Source organism: Oncorhynchus tshawytscha, linkage group LG08, assembly GCF_018296145.1.
Source record: "Oncorhynchus tshawytscha isolate Ot180627B linkage group LG08, Otsh_v2.0, whole genome shotgun sequence".
In the NCBI taxonomy this organism is placed as follows: domain Eukaryota; kingdom Metazoa; phylum Chordata; class Actinopteri; order Salmoniformes; family Salmonidae; genus Oncorhynchus; species Oncorhynchus tshawytscha.
The window spans coordinates 8,744,362-8,760,080 of record NC_056436.1 but is presented as its reverse complement, the minus strand read 5'-3'; the positions used below and the strand labels follow the sequence as shown (position 1 = coordinate 8,760,080).

The 15,719-nt window shown below is 39.0% G+C and overlaps 1 protein-coding gene across 1 annotated transcript; it reads right to left on the bottom strand.

Moving 5' to 3' along the window:
• Positions 1-756: 756 nt before the first annotated feature.
• Positions 757-2,949, bottom strand: LOC112256944 (complement component C1q receptor). Its single transcript, XM_024430539.2, has one exon. The coding sequence runs from the start codon at positions 2,666-2,668 to the stop codon at positions 881-883; it is 1,788 nt and encodes a 595-aa protein (XP_024286307.1). The 5' UTR covers positions 2,669-2,949; the 3' UTR covers positions 757-880.
• Between the last annotated feature and the right edge of the window lie 12,770 nt (positions 2,950-15,719).

Sequence of the window (15,719 nt, the reverse complement as noted above, 5' to 3'; positions counted from 1 at the left end):
TCTACACAGAGAGAGTAACAAAATCAATTTGGCCGCCTCGAGGTCAGGGTCCCTGGGCACGTGCCCTACATGCTATTGGTAATTCAGATCTGATTATTACAAGTTTAGATAGCTGGCTAGACTAACTCAAATAAATGATCGGTCTAAAAAATTATAACTGACATGGGCTAATTGAGTGACCGTCAGTGAATGACATGGGCTAATTGAGTGACCGTCAGTGAATGACATGGGCTAATTGAGTGACCGTCAGTGAATGACATGGGCTAATTGAGTGACCGTCAGTGAATGACATGGGCTAATTGAGTGACCGTCAGTGAGTGACATGGGCTAATTGAGTGACCGTCAGTGAGTGACATGGGCTAATTGAGTGACCGTCAGTGAGTGACATGGGCTATAACAAGAGGAAAACTGCTGATGCACAACCAAGTTTCGAAATTGCACCCTGTGTTTTCTACTATTCCAACTCAACAGTGAGTTGAGACCCTGACTGAGGTCTGTAAACCAGACGTGCACACAGCAATGGACTGTATAGGAAGGAGTATAGCAAAAATATAAATAATGATTACCGTGCAATAAAAGTAAGAAATGACCCACTGCTGGGTCAAAATACACGAATAACAAGAACTCGGGAAAATAGTAAAAATCAACCCAACATTTTTTTCGAGAGTATGACGATGAAATAACATTGTTAAACCGTTATGAATAAAACATACTTAAAATTGGATATGTGCTTTGATGAAGTCTTAAAACACGCTGTAAAAAATAAAACATTTGTATTCAGATTCTTCAACGATTTTTAAAATATATTTTAGTAGGTAATGCAATGTCTGAATATTATTTAGATTTGTTATCGTTTAACATTCCAAGAGTTCACACAATTTCAAGCTGTGCTTTCAAGTGACCCGTCAAATGTTTCCAACCGAGTCTCTATACCGGAAGCCACCCAACAATAACTGTCAGCAGTGGCGATTTTCTTCCTCGCTTCTTTTTTTGAATGGCTGCATCGAAATATGACAATAACAGAGGTTACTGCAATGAGAATAAGTAGTGGAACAACAGAAGCAATGACGCAAATAAACAGCCAAGAGCTAAATAAATGGTAATTATGCGTTGGCCCACTCATTCCAATGGTTTTGCTGGACGGACTATGCTGCGTAATGTCGTGCGTAATGTCGTGCCTAATAGTGTCTTGAGGTGGTCCGTGGGTGAACTGAGTCTCTTTTTTTAAGTCAACCGGCGATATGGTTATAATGTCCATGGTCTCGTCGTGTTGGTCAGTGTCTCTATGATCACTTGACGTCTCCGCAGTGGAGACAACAGTCACATCTCGAATGCAGGTCATTCCATTAGGGTGTAACCGGAAGTTCTGATGGCAAGAACACCTGAAACTACCAATGGTATTAGTGCATTTGTCCTCGCATCGATTACTGAAGCATTCGTCTATGTCTATACAAGTATTACCGTTCTCAGACACAGTGAACCCCGCGATGCAATGGCAGGAGAAGGATCCTTCAGAGTTAAGACATATTTGGGGACATCTAGATTCCGTGCACTCGTCTATATCGTGGCATTTGCCCTCATCCATTGTGTAGCCTCCCTTGCACCTGCATGTGTAACTACCTTGGGTATTGATGCAATGATGACCATCGCAGGCATTAATATGGCATTCATCAACATCAATACAACCAAATTGGTCTTTATCCAATTGGAAGCCGTTTGGGCATACGCACGAGAAGCCCGTCGGTCCTGTTACACATTGGTGCTGACATGGAGAACTGTGACAATATTCCTTTAGGCCACATGATACTCTGTCCTGTCCTAACACATAACCGTCCTTGCATTCACAACCGACACCACCAGCGTCACTATCAACGCACAAATGATCACATCCACCGTTTTTATATCCACAGTTCTGTTTATCTGAGCCGCAAAACGGACCAGGGATAGTCCAACCATAGACACCATCCGTTAATTTACAAATAGAAAAGTGATCAGTGTCATTGCATCTTATTTCAGCATATGTTCCAAATGGGAATGCAGTCATGTTATTATCCCCATTTAATGCATTTGCTGAGAATGGGAGCATGTAATTCACTTGCTCTCCTCCTGCCAACAACAAAGGTTTACACATTCCCTTGAAATAGAATTTGCACGAGTAAAAAGCCTCGTCTTTGCAAGATCCATCCGTCCATTTCAATTCATTGCGACTCCATAAAGAATAATGTACCAACACGCAACGCTCCTCTGTGCAGGTGCTGCGAGGTTCCTTCTCCCAGTTCGAATATTGGGAATATTCCCCTCCAGATATCCACTTAAAACCGTTGAGACTCATGTCCCTTATAATGCAATCGCCTTTACGCAATTTCAAACCGATCCAAAATTTGAAGTCCAAATAGCGATGTCTTTCGTCGATCTGCGAAAGGGTTGACTGAAGTTCTGCTATCTCGCTTTTGTCTTTAGTTGTTACCAAGTAACCTCCGTCACCATGGCATTTCAATCGAGCGTCTTCAAAGCTGACTCCCTCCATGTGAAAAGAGAAACAGGCATTGGATGTACACACAGTTGCTTCTCCGTCGGTGTCTGCTCCAGTTGCTCCCCACATAGAGAGTTGCAGTAAAAGTAACAACAGCATCATTCCCACATAATCCAATAAACCAACAGCAATCATTGATTTAATTTATTAAAGGCTACATTTACGCCTTATTGGCAAACGGACGACAAATTAGGCCCCTTATTCCCTGCAAGTGGTGCGAATTTGAATTGTACATTCAAGCTCCTGCCAACAACAAAGGTTTACACATTCCCTTGAAATAGAATTTGCACGAGTAAAAAGCCTCGTCTTTGTATGTGTATATAAACATTAGACCTAAAAAAAATATTGCAGCACATTTTTGTCTTCTGCTGAACAAAGTTCCATTGTGGAAACCAAAAACAATAGCAGCAGCCTCATTGTTTTGACTTGTTTTCCCGATGGCTACGTGTTTAGTAAACGTGACAAACTGCTTGTTTGGCCTACACCACTTTTAGCCGATGTTGAATTGCAAACGCAAAACATAGCATTTAATGATTTCGCAATCTATTAAATCAATTCCCATATGAAAGTAACAATTTGTACGTAACAATTGTTCATAGCCTATCATATGTATTTAATTTATTTCGAAAGCTGTTGATTTCATTATTTATTTAGTTATGTTGACTAACTTAATAGGCTACATTTAAGTTTAAAGAAATAAGCCTTCATTAAAAATTCCAAGTAGACAGACAAAAACGGCTTCCCAAATAGAATTAATTCAATCATTTGTTTCCATGTTGCAGAGAACAAGGCCTTTTCCTGACAGCCTTCTTTTAATTCATTTAAAAGCTCTGCTGAAATGAGAGCCCGGAAAAAAATGACAATAGTTAACTAGATGGTAACTTTACAAGTACAGTTGTGGGGCTTGGAAGTTTAACAAGTTTTATGGTAACACTTTCCTGGACACCCAGCATCATAACACATGATGACGTGGTCACAACCAAAATTTGTCATAACCTGTCATAATATTGTCATATTAACTGTTATGACCGTTCTATTTACTCCTTCATTTCAAACGTGTTTTCTCCCTGTCAAGAAGTGTCCTTCCATTTGAACGTTATGTTTTTCTTTGTTTGTATTTGTGATTCATTCTTTACGGTCAAAGGTTTTTTTTTTCCATCATATTTTAAGTAACTTGCAGAAAATACACTCTATGACACTGTCATGAAGCATTATGACCATCCTGTGTCACTTTACTTGGACTAAGATAATACCCTCTATGACACTGTCATGAAGCATTATGACCATCCTGTGTCACTTTACTTGGACTAAGATAATACCCTCTATGCCACTGTCATGAAGCATTATGACCATCCTGTGTCACTTTACTTGGACTAAGATAATACCCTCTATGCCACTGTCATGAAGCATTATGACCATCCTGTGTCACTTTACTTGGACTAAGATAATACCCTCTATGCCACTGTCATGAAGCATTATGACCATCCTGTGTCACTTTACTTGGACTAAGATAATACCCTCTATGCCACTGTCATGAAGCATTATGACCATCCTGTGTCACTTTACTTGGACTAAGATAATACACTCTATGACACTGTCATGAAGCATTATGACCATCCTGTGTCACTTTACTTGGACTAAGATAATACCCTCTATGACACTGTCATGAAGCATTATGACCATCCTGTGTCACTTTACTTGGACTAAGATAATACACTCTATGACACTGTCATGAAGCATTATGACCATCCTGTGTCACTTTACTTGGACTAAGATAATACACTCTATGACACTGTCATGAAGCATTATGACCATCCTGTGTCACTTTACTTGGACTAAGATAATACACTCTATGACACTGTCATGAAGCATTATGACCATCCTGTGTCACTTTACTTGGACTAAGATAATACACTCTATGCCACTGTCATGAAGCATTATGACCATCCTGTGTCACTTTACTTGGACTAAGATAATACCCTCTATGACACTGTCATGAAGCATTATGACCATCCTGTGTCACTTTACTTGGACTAAGATAATACCCTCTATGACACTGTCATGAAGCATTATGACCATCCTGTGTCACTTTACTTGGACTAAGATAATACCCTCTATGCCACTGTCATGAAGCATTATGACCATCCTGTGTCACTTTACTTGGACTAAGATAATACCCTCTATGCCACTGTCATGAAGCATTATGACCATCCTGTGTCACTTTACTTGGACTAAGATAATACCCTCTATGACACTGTCATGAAGCATTATGACCATCCTGTGTCACTTTACTTGGACTAAGATAATACACTCTATGCCACTGTCATGAAGCATTATGACCATCCTGTGTCACTTTACTTGACTAAGATAATACACTCTATGCCACTGTCATGAAGCATTATGACCATCCTGTGTCACTTTACTTGGACTAAGATAATACCCTCTATGACACTGTCATGAAGCATTATGACCATCCTGTGTCACTTTACTTGGACTAAGATAATACACTCTATGCCACTGTCATGAAGCATTATGACCATCCTGTGTCACTTTACTTGGACTAAGATAATACACTCTATGCCACTGTCATGAAGCATTATGACCATCCTGTGTCACTTTACTTGGACTAAGATAATACACTCTATGACACTGTCATGAAGCATTATGACCATCCTGTGTCACTTTACTTGGACTAAGATAATACCCTCTATGCCACTGTCATGAAGCATTATGACCATCCTGTGTCACTTTACTTGGACTAAGATAATACCCTCTATGACACTGTCATGAAGCATTATGACCATCCTGTGTCACTTTACTTGGACTAAGATAATACCCTCTATGACACTGTCATGAAGCATTATGACCATCCTGTGTCACTTTACTTGGACTAAGATAATACCCTCTATGCCACTGTCATGAAGCATTATGACCATCCTGTGTCACTTTACTTGGACTAAGATAATACACTCTATGACACTGTCATGAAGCATTATGACCATCCTGTGTCACTTTACTTGGACTAAGATAATACACTCTATGACACTGTCATGAAGCATTATGACCATCCTGTGTCACTTTACTTGGACTAAGATAATACCCTCTATGACACTGTCATGAAGCATTATGACCATCCTGTGTCACTTTACTTGGACTAAGATAATACACTCTATGACACTGTCATGAAGCATTATGACCATCCTGTGTCACTTTACTTGGACTAAGATAATACCCTCTGTGACACTGTCATGAAGCATTATGACCATCCTGTGTCACTTTACTTGGACTAAGATAATACCCTCTATGCCACTGTCATGAAGCATTATGACCATCCTGTGTCACTTTACTTGGACTAAGATAATACCCTCTATGACACTGTCATGAAGCATTATGACCATCCTGTGTCACTTTACTTGGACTAAGATAATACACTCTATGACACTGTCATGAAGCATTATGACCATCCTGTGTCACTTTACTTGGACTAAGATAATACACTCTATGCCACTGTCATGAAGCATTATGACCATCCTGTGTCACTTTACTTGGACTAAGATAATACACTCTATGCCACTGTCATGAAGCATTATGACCATCCTGTGTCACTTTACTTGGACTAAGATAATACACTCTATGACACTGTCATGAAGCATTATGACCATCCTGTGTCACTTTACTTGGACTAAGATAATACACTCTATGACACTGTCATGAAGCATTATGACCATCCTGTGTCACTTTACTTGGACTAAGATAATACACTCTATGACACTGTCATGAAGCATTATGACCATCCTGTGTCACTTTACTTGGACTAAGATAATACACTCTATGACACTGTCATGAAGCATTATGACCATCCTGTGTCACTTTACTTGACTAAGATAATACACTCTATGACACTGTCATGAAGCATTATGACCATCCTGTGTCACTTTACTTGGACTAAGATAATACACTCTATGACACTGTCATGAAGCATTATGACCATCCTGTGTCACTTTACTTGGACTAAGATAATACACTCTATGCCACTGTCATGAAGCATTATGACCATCCTGTGTCACTTTACTTGGACTAAGATAATACACTCTATGCCACTGTCATGAAGCATTATGACCATCCTGTGTCACTTTACTTGGACTAAGATAATACCCTCTATGCCACTGTCATGAAGCATTATGACCATCCTGTGTCACTTTACTTGGACTAAGATAATACACTCTATGCCACTGTCATGAAGCATTATGACCATCCTGTGTCACTTTACTTGGACTAAGATAATACACTCTATGACACTGTCATGAAGCATTATGACCATCCTGTGTCACTTTACTTGGACTAAGATAATACACTCTATGACACTGTCATGAAGCATTATGACCATCCTGTGTCACTTTACTTGGACTAAGATAATACACTCTATGACACTGTCACGAAGCGTTATAACCATCCTGTGTCACTTTACTTGGACTAAGATAATACACTCTATGACACTGTCACGAAGCGTTATGACCATCCTGTGTCACTTTACTTGGACTATGATAATACACTCTATGACACTGTCACGAAGCATTATGACCATCCTGTGTCACTTTACTTGGACTATGATAATACACTCTATGACACTGTCACGAAGCATAATGACCATCCTGTGTCACTTTACTTGGACTAAGATAATACACTCTATGACACTGTCACGAGGCGTTATGACCATCCTGTGTCACTTTACTTGGACTATGATAATACACATTATGACACTGTCATATGACCACTGTCATGAAAGATAATACACTCTATGACACTGTCATGAAGCATTATGACCATCCTGTGTCACTTTACTTGGACTAAGATAATACACTCTATGACACTGTCATGAAGCATTATGACCATCCTGTGTCACTTTACTTGGACTAAGATAATACACTCTATGACACTGTCATGAAGCATTATGACCATCCTGTGTCACTTTACTTGGACTAAGATAATACACTCTATGACACTGTCATGAAGCATTATGACCATCCTGTGTCACTTTACTTGGACTAAGATAATACCCTCTATGCCACTGTCATGAAGCATTATGACCATCCTGTGTCACTTTACTTGGACTAAGATAATACACTCTATGACACTGTCATGAAGCATTATGACCATCCTGTGTCACTTTACTTGGACTAAGATAATACACTCTATGCCACTGTCATGAAGCATTATGACCATCCTGTGTCACTTTACTTGGACTAAGATAATACACTCTATGCCACTGTCATGAAGCATTATGACCATCCTGTGTTACTTTACTTGGACTAAGATAATACCCTCTATGCCACTGTCATGAAGCATTATGACCATCCTGTGTCACTTTACTTGGACTAAGATAATACACTCTATGACACTGTCATGAAGCATTATGACCATCCTGTGTCACTTTACTTGGACTAAGATAATACCCTCTATGCCACTGTCATGAAGCATTATGACCATCCTGTGTCACTTTACTTGGACTAAGATAATACCCTCTATGCCACTGTCATGAAGCATTATGACCATCCTGTGTCACTTTACTTGGACTAAGATAATACCCTCTATGCCACTGTCATGAAGCATTATGACCATCCTGTGTCACTTTACTTGGACTAAGATAATACACTCTATGCCACTGTCATGAAGCATTATGACCATCCTATGTCACTTTACTTGGACTAAGATAATACACTCTATGCCACTGTCATGAAGCATTATGACCATCCTGTGTCACTTTACTTGGACTAAGATAATACACTCTATGCCACTGTCATGAAGCATTATGACCATCCTGTGTCACTTTACTTGGACTAAGATAATACCCTCTATGCCACTGTCATGAAGCATTATGACCATCCTGTGTCACTTTACTTGGACTAAGATAATACCCTCTATGCCACTGTCATGAAGCATTATGACCATCCTGTGTCACTTTACTTGGACTAAGATAATACCCTCTATGCCACTGTCATGAAGCATTATGACCATCCTGTGTCACTTTACTTGGACTAAGATAATACCCTCTATGACACTGTCATGAAGCATTATGACCATCCTGTGTCACTTTACTTGGACTAAGATAATACCCTCTATGCCACTGTCATGAAGCATTATGACCATCCTGTGTCACTTTACTTGGACTAAGATAATACCCTCTATGCCACTGTCATGAAGCATTATGACCATCCTGTGTCACTTTACTTGGACTAAGATAATACACTCTATGCCACTGTCATGAAGCATTATGACCATCCTGTGTCACTTTACTTGGACTAAGATAATACCCTCTATGCCACTGTCATGAAGCATTATGACCATCCTGTGTCACTTTACTTGGACTAAGATAATACCCTCTATGCCACTGTCATGAAGCATTATGACCATCCTGTGTCACTTTACTTGGACTAAGATAATACACTCTATGACACTGTCATGAAGCATTATGACCATCCTGTGTCACTTTACTTGGACTAAGATAATACCCTCTATGCCACTGTCATGAAGCATTATGACCATCCTGTGTCACTTTACTTGGACTAAGATAATACACTCTATGACACTGTCATGAAGCATTATGACCATCCTGTGTCACTTTACTTGGACTAAGATAATACACTCTATGACACTGTCATGAAGCATTATGACCATCCTGTGTCACTTTACTTGGACTAAGAAAATACACTTTATCATCAACAAATAAGCCAAAAAGGCAGATCAAGTACGTGTCCTTATGTCAATCATCAGTCTAAAAGAGGGTGTCTTGTCCTGCTCCTGAAATCTGCTTCTGCATTCAACCCAGTATTCGGCAACAGACCATTGGGGTGTGTGCATGTCTGACATCAATTTGTGCACAATAACAATAATAATTTAACATGGTCAATTTCAGAAACGGTTATATAACAAAAACATATTGTTCACTTGTAGGTTACGGTGTAATGGAATGTTTTGCCTTGTGTGGACGGTTGTGTGGGTTTTGTCATCTTATGTAGGTGTTATAACCAGCCGTACAACAATGCTATATATGTCACACAAGATCAAAATATATGTGTCGTCATGACAGCGTTATGACCATATTACGACAGGTTATGACAAGTTAAGTCAGCCGTTATGACATGGTTATGAATTTGTCTTATGGTGTTATGACACTGTGTGTCAAGTAAAGTGTTACCAGTTTTACTTTAATCATATTTTTTGAATAGTGAAATAATTTCAAATGCTCGTTCATAGTCAGTAGTGGGCAATAGTTTTTGGTCAGTAGTTGTGGTCAGTAGGTGTGTGGTTTAGTAGTTGTGGTCAGTAGTTGTGTGGTTTTGTAGTTGTGGTCAGTAGTTGTGTGGTTGTGGTCAGTAGTTGTGGTAAGTAGTTGTGTGGTTTAGTAGTTGTGGTTCAGCAGTTTTGTGGTCAGTAGTTGTGTGGTTGTGGTCAGTAGTTGTGGTCAGTAGTTGTGTGGTTGTGGTCAGTAGTTGTGTGGTTTAGTAGTTGTGGTCAGTAGTTGTGTGGTTTTGTAGTTGTGGTCAGTAGTTGTGTGGTTGTGGTCAGTAGTTGTGGTAAGTAGTTCTGTGGTTTAGTAGTTGTGGTTCAGCAGTTTTGTGGTCAGTAGTTGTGTGGTTGTGGTCAGTAGTTGTGGTCAGTAGTTGTGTGGTTGTGGTCAGTAGTTGTGTGGTTTAGTAGTTGTGGTCAGTAGTTGTGTGGTTTTGTAGTTGTGGTCAGTAGTTGTGTGGTTGTGGTCAGTAGTTGTGGTCAGTAGTTGTGTGGCTGTGGTCAGTAGTTGTGGTCAGTAGTTGCGTGGTTGTGGTCAGTAGTTATGTGGTTGTGGTCAGTAGTTGTGGTTTAGCAGTTTTGTGGTCAGTAGTTGTGTGGTTCAGTAGTTTTGTGGTGAGTACTTGTGGTTCAGTAGTTGTGGTTCAGTGGTTGTGGTTCAGTAGTTGTGGTTCAGTAGTTATGGTTCAGTAGTTATGGTTCAGTAGTTGTGTGGTCAGTACTTGTGGTTCAGTAGTTGTGTGGTCAGTACTTGTGGTTCAGTAGTTGTGTGGTTGTGGGAGGTAGTTGGAGTCAGTAGTTGTGTGGTTCAGTAGGTGGGGGGTTCAGTAGTTGTGGTCAGTATTTGTATGGTTGTTGTCAGTAGTTGTGTGATTGTTGTAGGTAGTTGTGGTCAGTAGTTGTGTGGTTCAGTAATTGTGGTCAGTAGTTGTGGTCAGTAGTGGCCATCAGTAGTTGTGTGGTTGTGGTCAGTAGTTGTGTGGTTCAGTAGTCGTGTGCCCTCCAATTAGTATGATACTGTATGTATTACGTATCTTGTATATTTTGTTATTGTTATGTGTCTATGGTCTATGGCTATGGGTTAGGGTTAAGATCAAGGTTAGGTTAAAGGTTTAAGGTTAGGGTTAGGGTTAGCTAACATGCTAATTATTTACAAAGTAGCTAAAAAGTAGTAAGTAGTTGAAAGGTTTCTCAAATGCAGAAGTTGTCTTTGATAAGATTTGAACACCCAACATTTGGGTTGCTAGACATGCACGTTATATGTTTTTGCCTTAATTGTGTAACCATACCAAACATAACATTTCATACTATTTTCAGAGTCCCGGATTTACATTTACTATGTTACGTCTAGTCTATGAGACCAGGCTGTTTACACAGGCCCGATTGCTTCTGCCAAATATAAGGCCCTGCCTGAAACCCGAAATCAGAAATAACTCCCTCAATTAGTAAATCCTTTAGCTGCTGCTCTCTGTCTCTCACTCAATCACTCCCGCATACTCCCATTTTCTTCTGAGCTGTCCTGTATTATTCACGACTGTAATCTAGCCTGGGCTTAAGCAAGGAAATCATGTTCTGATGCTGATTGGCTTATTTTTAGGCAGTTACAAAACAAGTGTTCTTTTCTTCTCAGGGAGGCAAAGTCTGAATATTTTATGTCTGTTACCACTGATAACCTGAATGACCCTAGAAAGTTTTGGAATGCTATTAAGTCTATGTCTGGTAACAGTAATGTTAACGAATTACCGTCATGTGTTTTGAAGGACTCTGTTGCTATATATGGCAAAACTGAAATGCTGAATTGTTTCAATGAGCACTTTGTATCATCTGGTAGGCTGTTTGAACCCTGTGTGGATGAAGTAGTGTCCTCTGTCACTGTACAACCCTGTGTGGATGAACCAGTGAGAGCTTGTCAAACATTTTTATCATTCTCAGTGCAGGTGGTACATAAAGCCCTGAAATCCTTAGATCAGAGAAAGCCTGCAGGTCCTGATCTTTTGGATCCCTGCTTTTAAATCTGGCAGCTGATTTCATAGCTGAACCACTTACATATCTGTTCAATCTAACCCTGGAATGTAATGAAATTCCAAAGATCTGGAAATCAGCATTTGTCCTACCACTTTTAAAAGGGGGAGATCCAACTCTTTTAAATAATTATAGGCCAATCTCAAAGCTGTCACCCCTGGTGAAAATACTTGAAACCCTGGTAAGTGAACAGCTAAAATACTTTTTATTTACTAACTCTATTTTATCAATGTACCAATCAGGCTTCAGGAAGAAGCAGAGCACAATTACAGCAGCCATGAAGGTTTTAAATTATATCACTGAAGCCCTTGACTGTTACGGTTTTCTAGTGGTGATGAAGGAGAGTCGGACCAAACTGCAGCGTGTCGATTGCGATCCATATTTATTAAACAAAACGTATTAAACAAAACACGTAAACACGAAACTAAACACTAAACACTACAAAACAAAAACGTAATGAAAACCGAAAACAGCCTATCTAGTGCAAACTAACAGAGAGTACAAGTAAGACACTAAGGACAATCACCCACGACAAACTCAAAGAATATGGCTGCCTAAATATGGTTCCCAATCAGAGACAACGATAAGCATCTGCCTCTGATTGAGAACCACTCCAGACAGCCATAGACTTTGCTAGATAACCCACTAAGCTACAATCCCAATACCACCACCAAAACCCCAAGACAAACACACCACAATTACAAAAACCCCATGCCACACCCTGGCCTGACCAAATACATAAAGATAAACACAAAATACTTTGACCAGGGCGTGACATTGACAAAAAACAGCACTGTGTCTCACTTTGTATTGATCTCTCTAAGGCTTTTGATACAGTTGATCATGCTATACTAAGGCAGAGATGGTTGAGTGTAGGTCTTTCAGAGCATGCAGTTGCATGGTTTGCTAACTATCTGTCTGATAGAACTCAGTGCACTCAATTTGATGGTCTTATGTCTGTTAAATTGTCTGTCCTTAATGGCTCTGTACTTGGTCCTCTCTTATTCACTATTTATATAAATGATTTAGACAAAAATGTCCAAAATGCACAACTTAATTTTTATGCTGATGATACTGTTATTTACTGTTGTGACTCATCTCTTACAAAAGCTTTCCAGAACTTGCAAACTGCTTTTTATACTGTTCAACATACCTTGTGTCAATTGAAGCTTATCCTCAATACTGACCAAACTAAACTAATGGTGTTTTCTAAAGCAAGAAATAGACCTCTGAACCTTTCACCTATTACTACCTGTCAGGGAAAGGAGATTGAGGTTGTAACCTCATATACATATCTTGGAATTCTAATTGATGACGGCCTCTCTTTAAAATTGCATATTCAACAACTTATAAAAAAATTGAAGCTGAAATTGGGATTTTATTTTAGGAATAAGGCCTGTTTTTCTTTTGAAGCCAGAAGGAGGATAGTATCAGCTACATTTATGCCTTTACTAAACAATGGGGATATTTTATACTGTATATGAATGCTTTCGCTCAGTGTTTGAGATCAATTGACACTCTTTACCATGGCACTTTGAGATTTATTTTAAACTGCAAAACCCTTACGCACCACTGCACTTTGTATACCAGGGTTGGCTGGCCTTCTCTAGTAACTCATAGGCTCAGTCACTGGTATACTTTTATTTACAAAGCCATTTTGTGTTTACTACCTTTTTATTTGGGCATTTTTATTGTTCAGAAATGTGGTGGGTACTCTCTTCATTCGCTGGACTTTATCCTGCTAACTGTTCCAAATGTCCGAACTGAATTTGGTTAAAGGGATTTTATGTACTCTGTGCCATTGGAACACCTTACAAAATACTTTTAAACTTAAGAACTTGTCCCAATTGGTGTTTTTAAATCACAGATGAATGATTATGAGGCTGATTCCCTGACCTGTCAATGTTTTTAATTAACTGTTTGATTTTGTTATACTCTTGTGAATTCAATGGTTTTTACTAGATTACTTGTAGTTTTTCATGTTGTCTGTCTGTCATTTTTGTAATGACTTTGTGCTGCCTATCTTGGCCAGGACGCTCTTGAAAAAGAGATTTTAAATCTCAATGAGCCCTTCCTGGTTAAATAAAGGTTAAATAAAATCAAATAAATGACACTGCTCATGGCGACTCTGAGCGTGTGAGAGTCCATAGCAACAGCTTCGATTGGGCTGCTCTGCTCGATGTAGAGATATGAGAGAGCAGTTAGCTGTTAGCTACTTTTCATCACTCTAAACTCCGACAAAAGCTCAAGGAACGTTATTATTTTATGTGAAAAAATAATCTCTCTTATATTTGACGAGGTTGAAGCACTTCTGACTTCATGTTTTGATTATTAGTCAGATATAACTGTACTGCGTAGCAGAGCACGAGAAAAATGACTCAAGATTAAAAATGTCAGTGATCAATTTAGTGATCCCCCAAGCCGTACAATAGTTATTGATGTGGTCAAAGTAGCTGATTTGTGTCAAAAGTTGCATTATTGAATTTACAGTGAAGGGATTGTTGGAAGTGATGTCAAAATGGGTAGCTTTAAAATGTTGAGGAAATGCCATGAAAATGAATAAATCAAATCAAAGTTTATTTGTCACGTCCGCCGAGTACAATATGTGTAGTAGACCTTACAGTGAAACGCTTACTTACAGGCTCTAACCAATAGTGCAAAAAAAGGTGTTTAGGTGAAAAATAGGTAGGTAAAGAAATAAAACAACAGTAAAACGAAAGGCTATATTCAGTAGCGAGGCTATAAAAGTAGCGAGGTAACATACAGACACCGGTTCGTCAGTCTGATTGAGGTAGTATGTACTATAAAGATTGACGTAAAGGACAAAAATGTATAACCTAAAAAGTATAAAATATGTCAAAGCGGAATACAAGCAAATCAAACCAGATCAGTTTACATGTTATAAAGTTTGAATGGTGTTTCTAGCTTAAACGGTGTAGAAGCAGTTGAGTGCTAAATAATTATAATAAAAGTAGGTAGGTTGAAGATTGAAGTGTTTTTTGCTTCGCAAGCCCCCATCATTTATAAAAAGATAAAGGCAGGGTGTTAGGAAGTTCCTGGGTCAGGATGTGTGTGTACAGCATGGGGACATATTTTTATGCGATTGTGAAGGGCTACTGATGGAAGCTCAGCCAGTCTCGCCACTCTCAGCAAATCTAACCCTGTTTTTACCCTTGGCAGACAGCGGGGCATTTCCTTTTTAGCTATCATTATAACTGATTTGAACCAAACATTGACAGATGTTCAAGATGTCTGTACGTGATTGTGTTCTATAATGTTAGTGGTATTAGCTATCTTGCGTATTGTGATTTTGTCATGTGTCTATGGTTTTATATAGTGGAGAAAAGTAAATGCAGACATTTGATATGATTCCCATATGGAATATTATTTATAATAATCTTTTGAAGTGTCTACCCACTGGGCACAAGCTGGTCGAATCAATGTTTTTTGGATGTTATTTGTCAACGTAGCCCGATTGTGACGTCGAATCTACATTTTAAACAAATTTGGATTATTTGCAAAATGTTACCAGTACTGTTTTCACATCATTTAAACCAGCTTTACAAACATTGAAATGAGGGTAAAACTTTAACTTCAATACAACGACTTAATAACCTGACTATCAGGGTTTTACAACATTCTATTAAACAAATATATAAATGTAAAGTGTTAGTCTCAAATAAAAGATCCCAGAAAAGTTCAATATGCAAGTAAAGCTTGTTTCTATCAAATGTTGTGCACAAATTTGTTTACATCCCTTTTAGTGAACATTTCTCCTTTGCCAAAATAACCCATCCACCTGACAGGTGTGGCATATCAACAAGCTGATTAAACAGCATGATCATTACACAGGTGCACCTTGTGCCGAGGACAATAA

Excerpts from the sequence above, each read along its gene's own strand:
- LOC112256944 (XM_024430539.2), bottom strand. The coding sequence starts at position 2,668 with ATGATTGCTGTTGGTTTATTGGATTATGTGGGAATGATGCTGTTGTTA.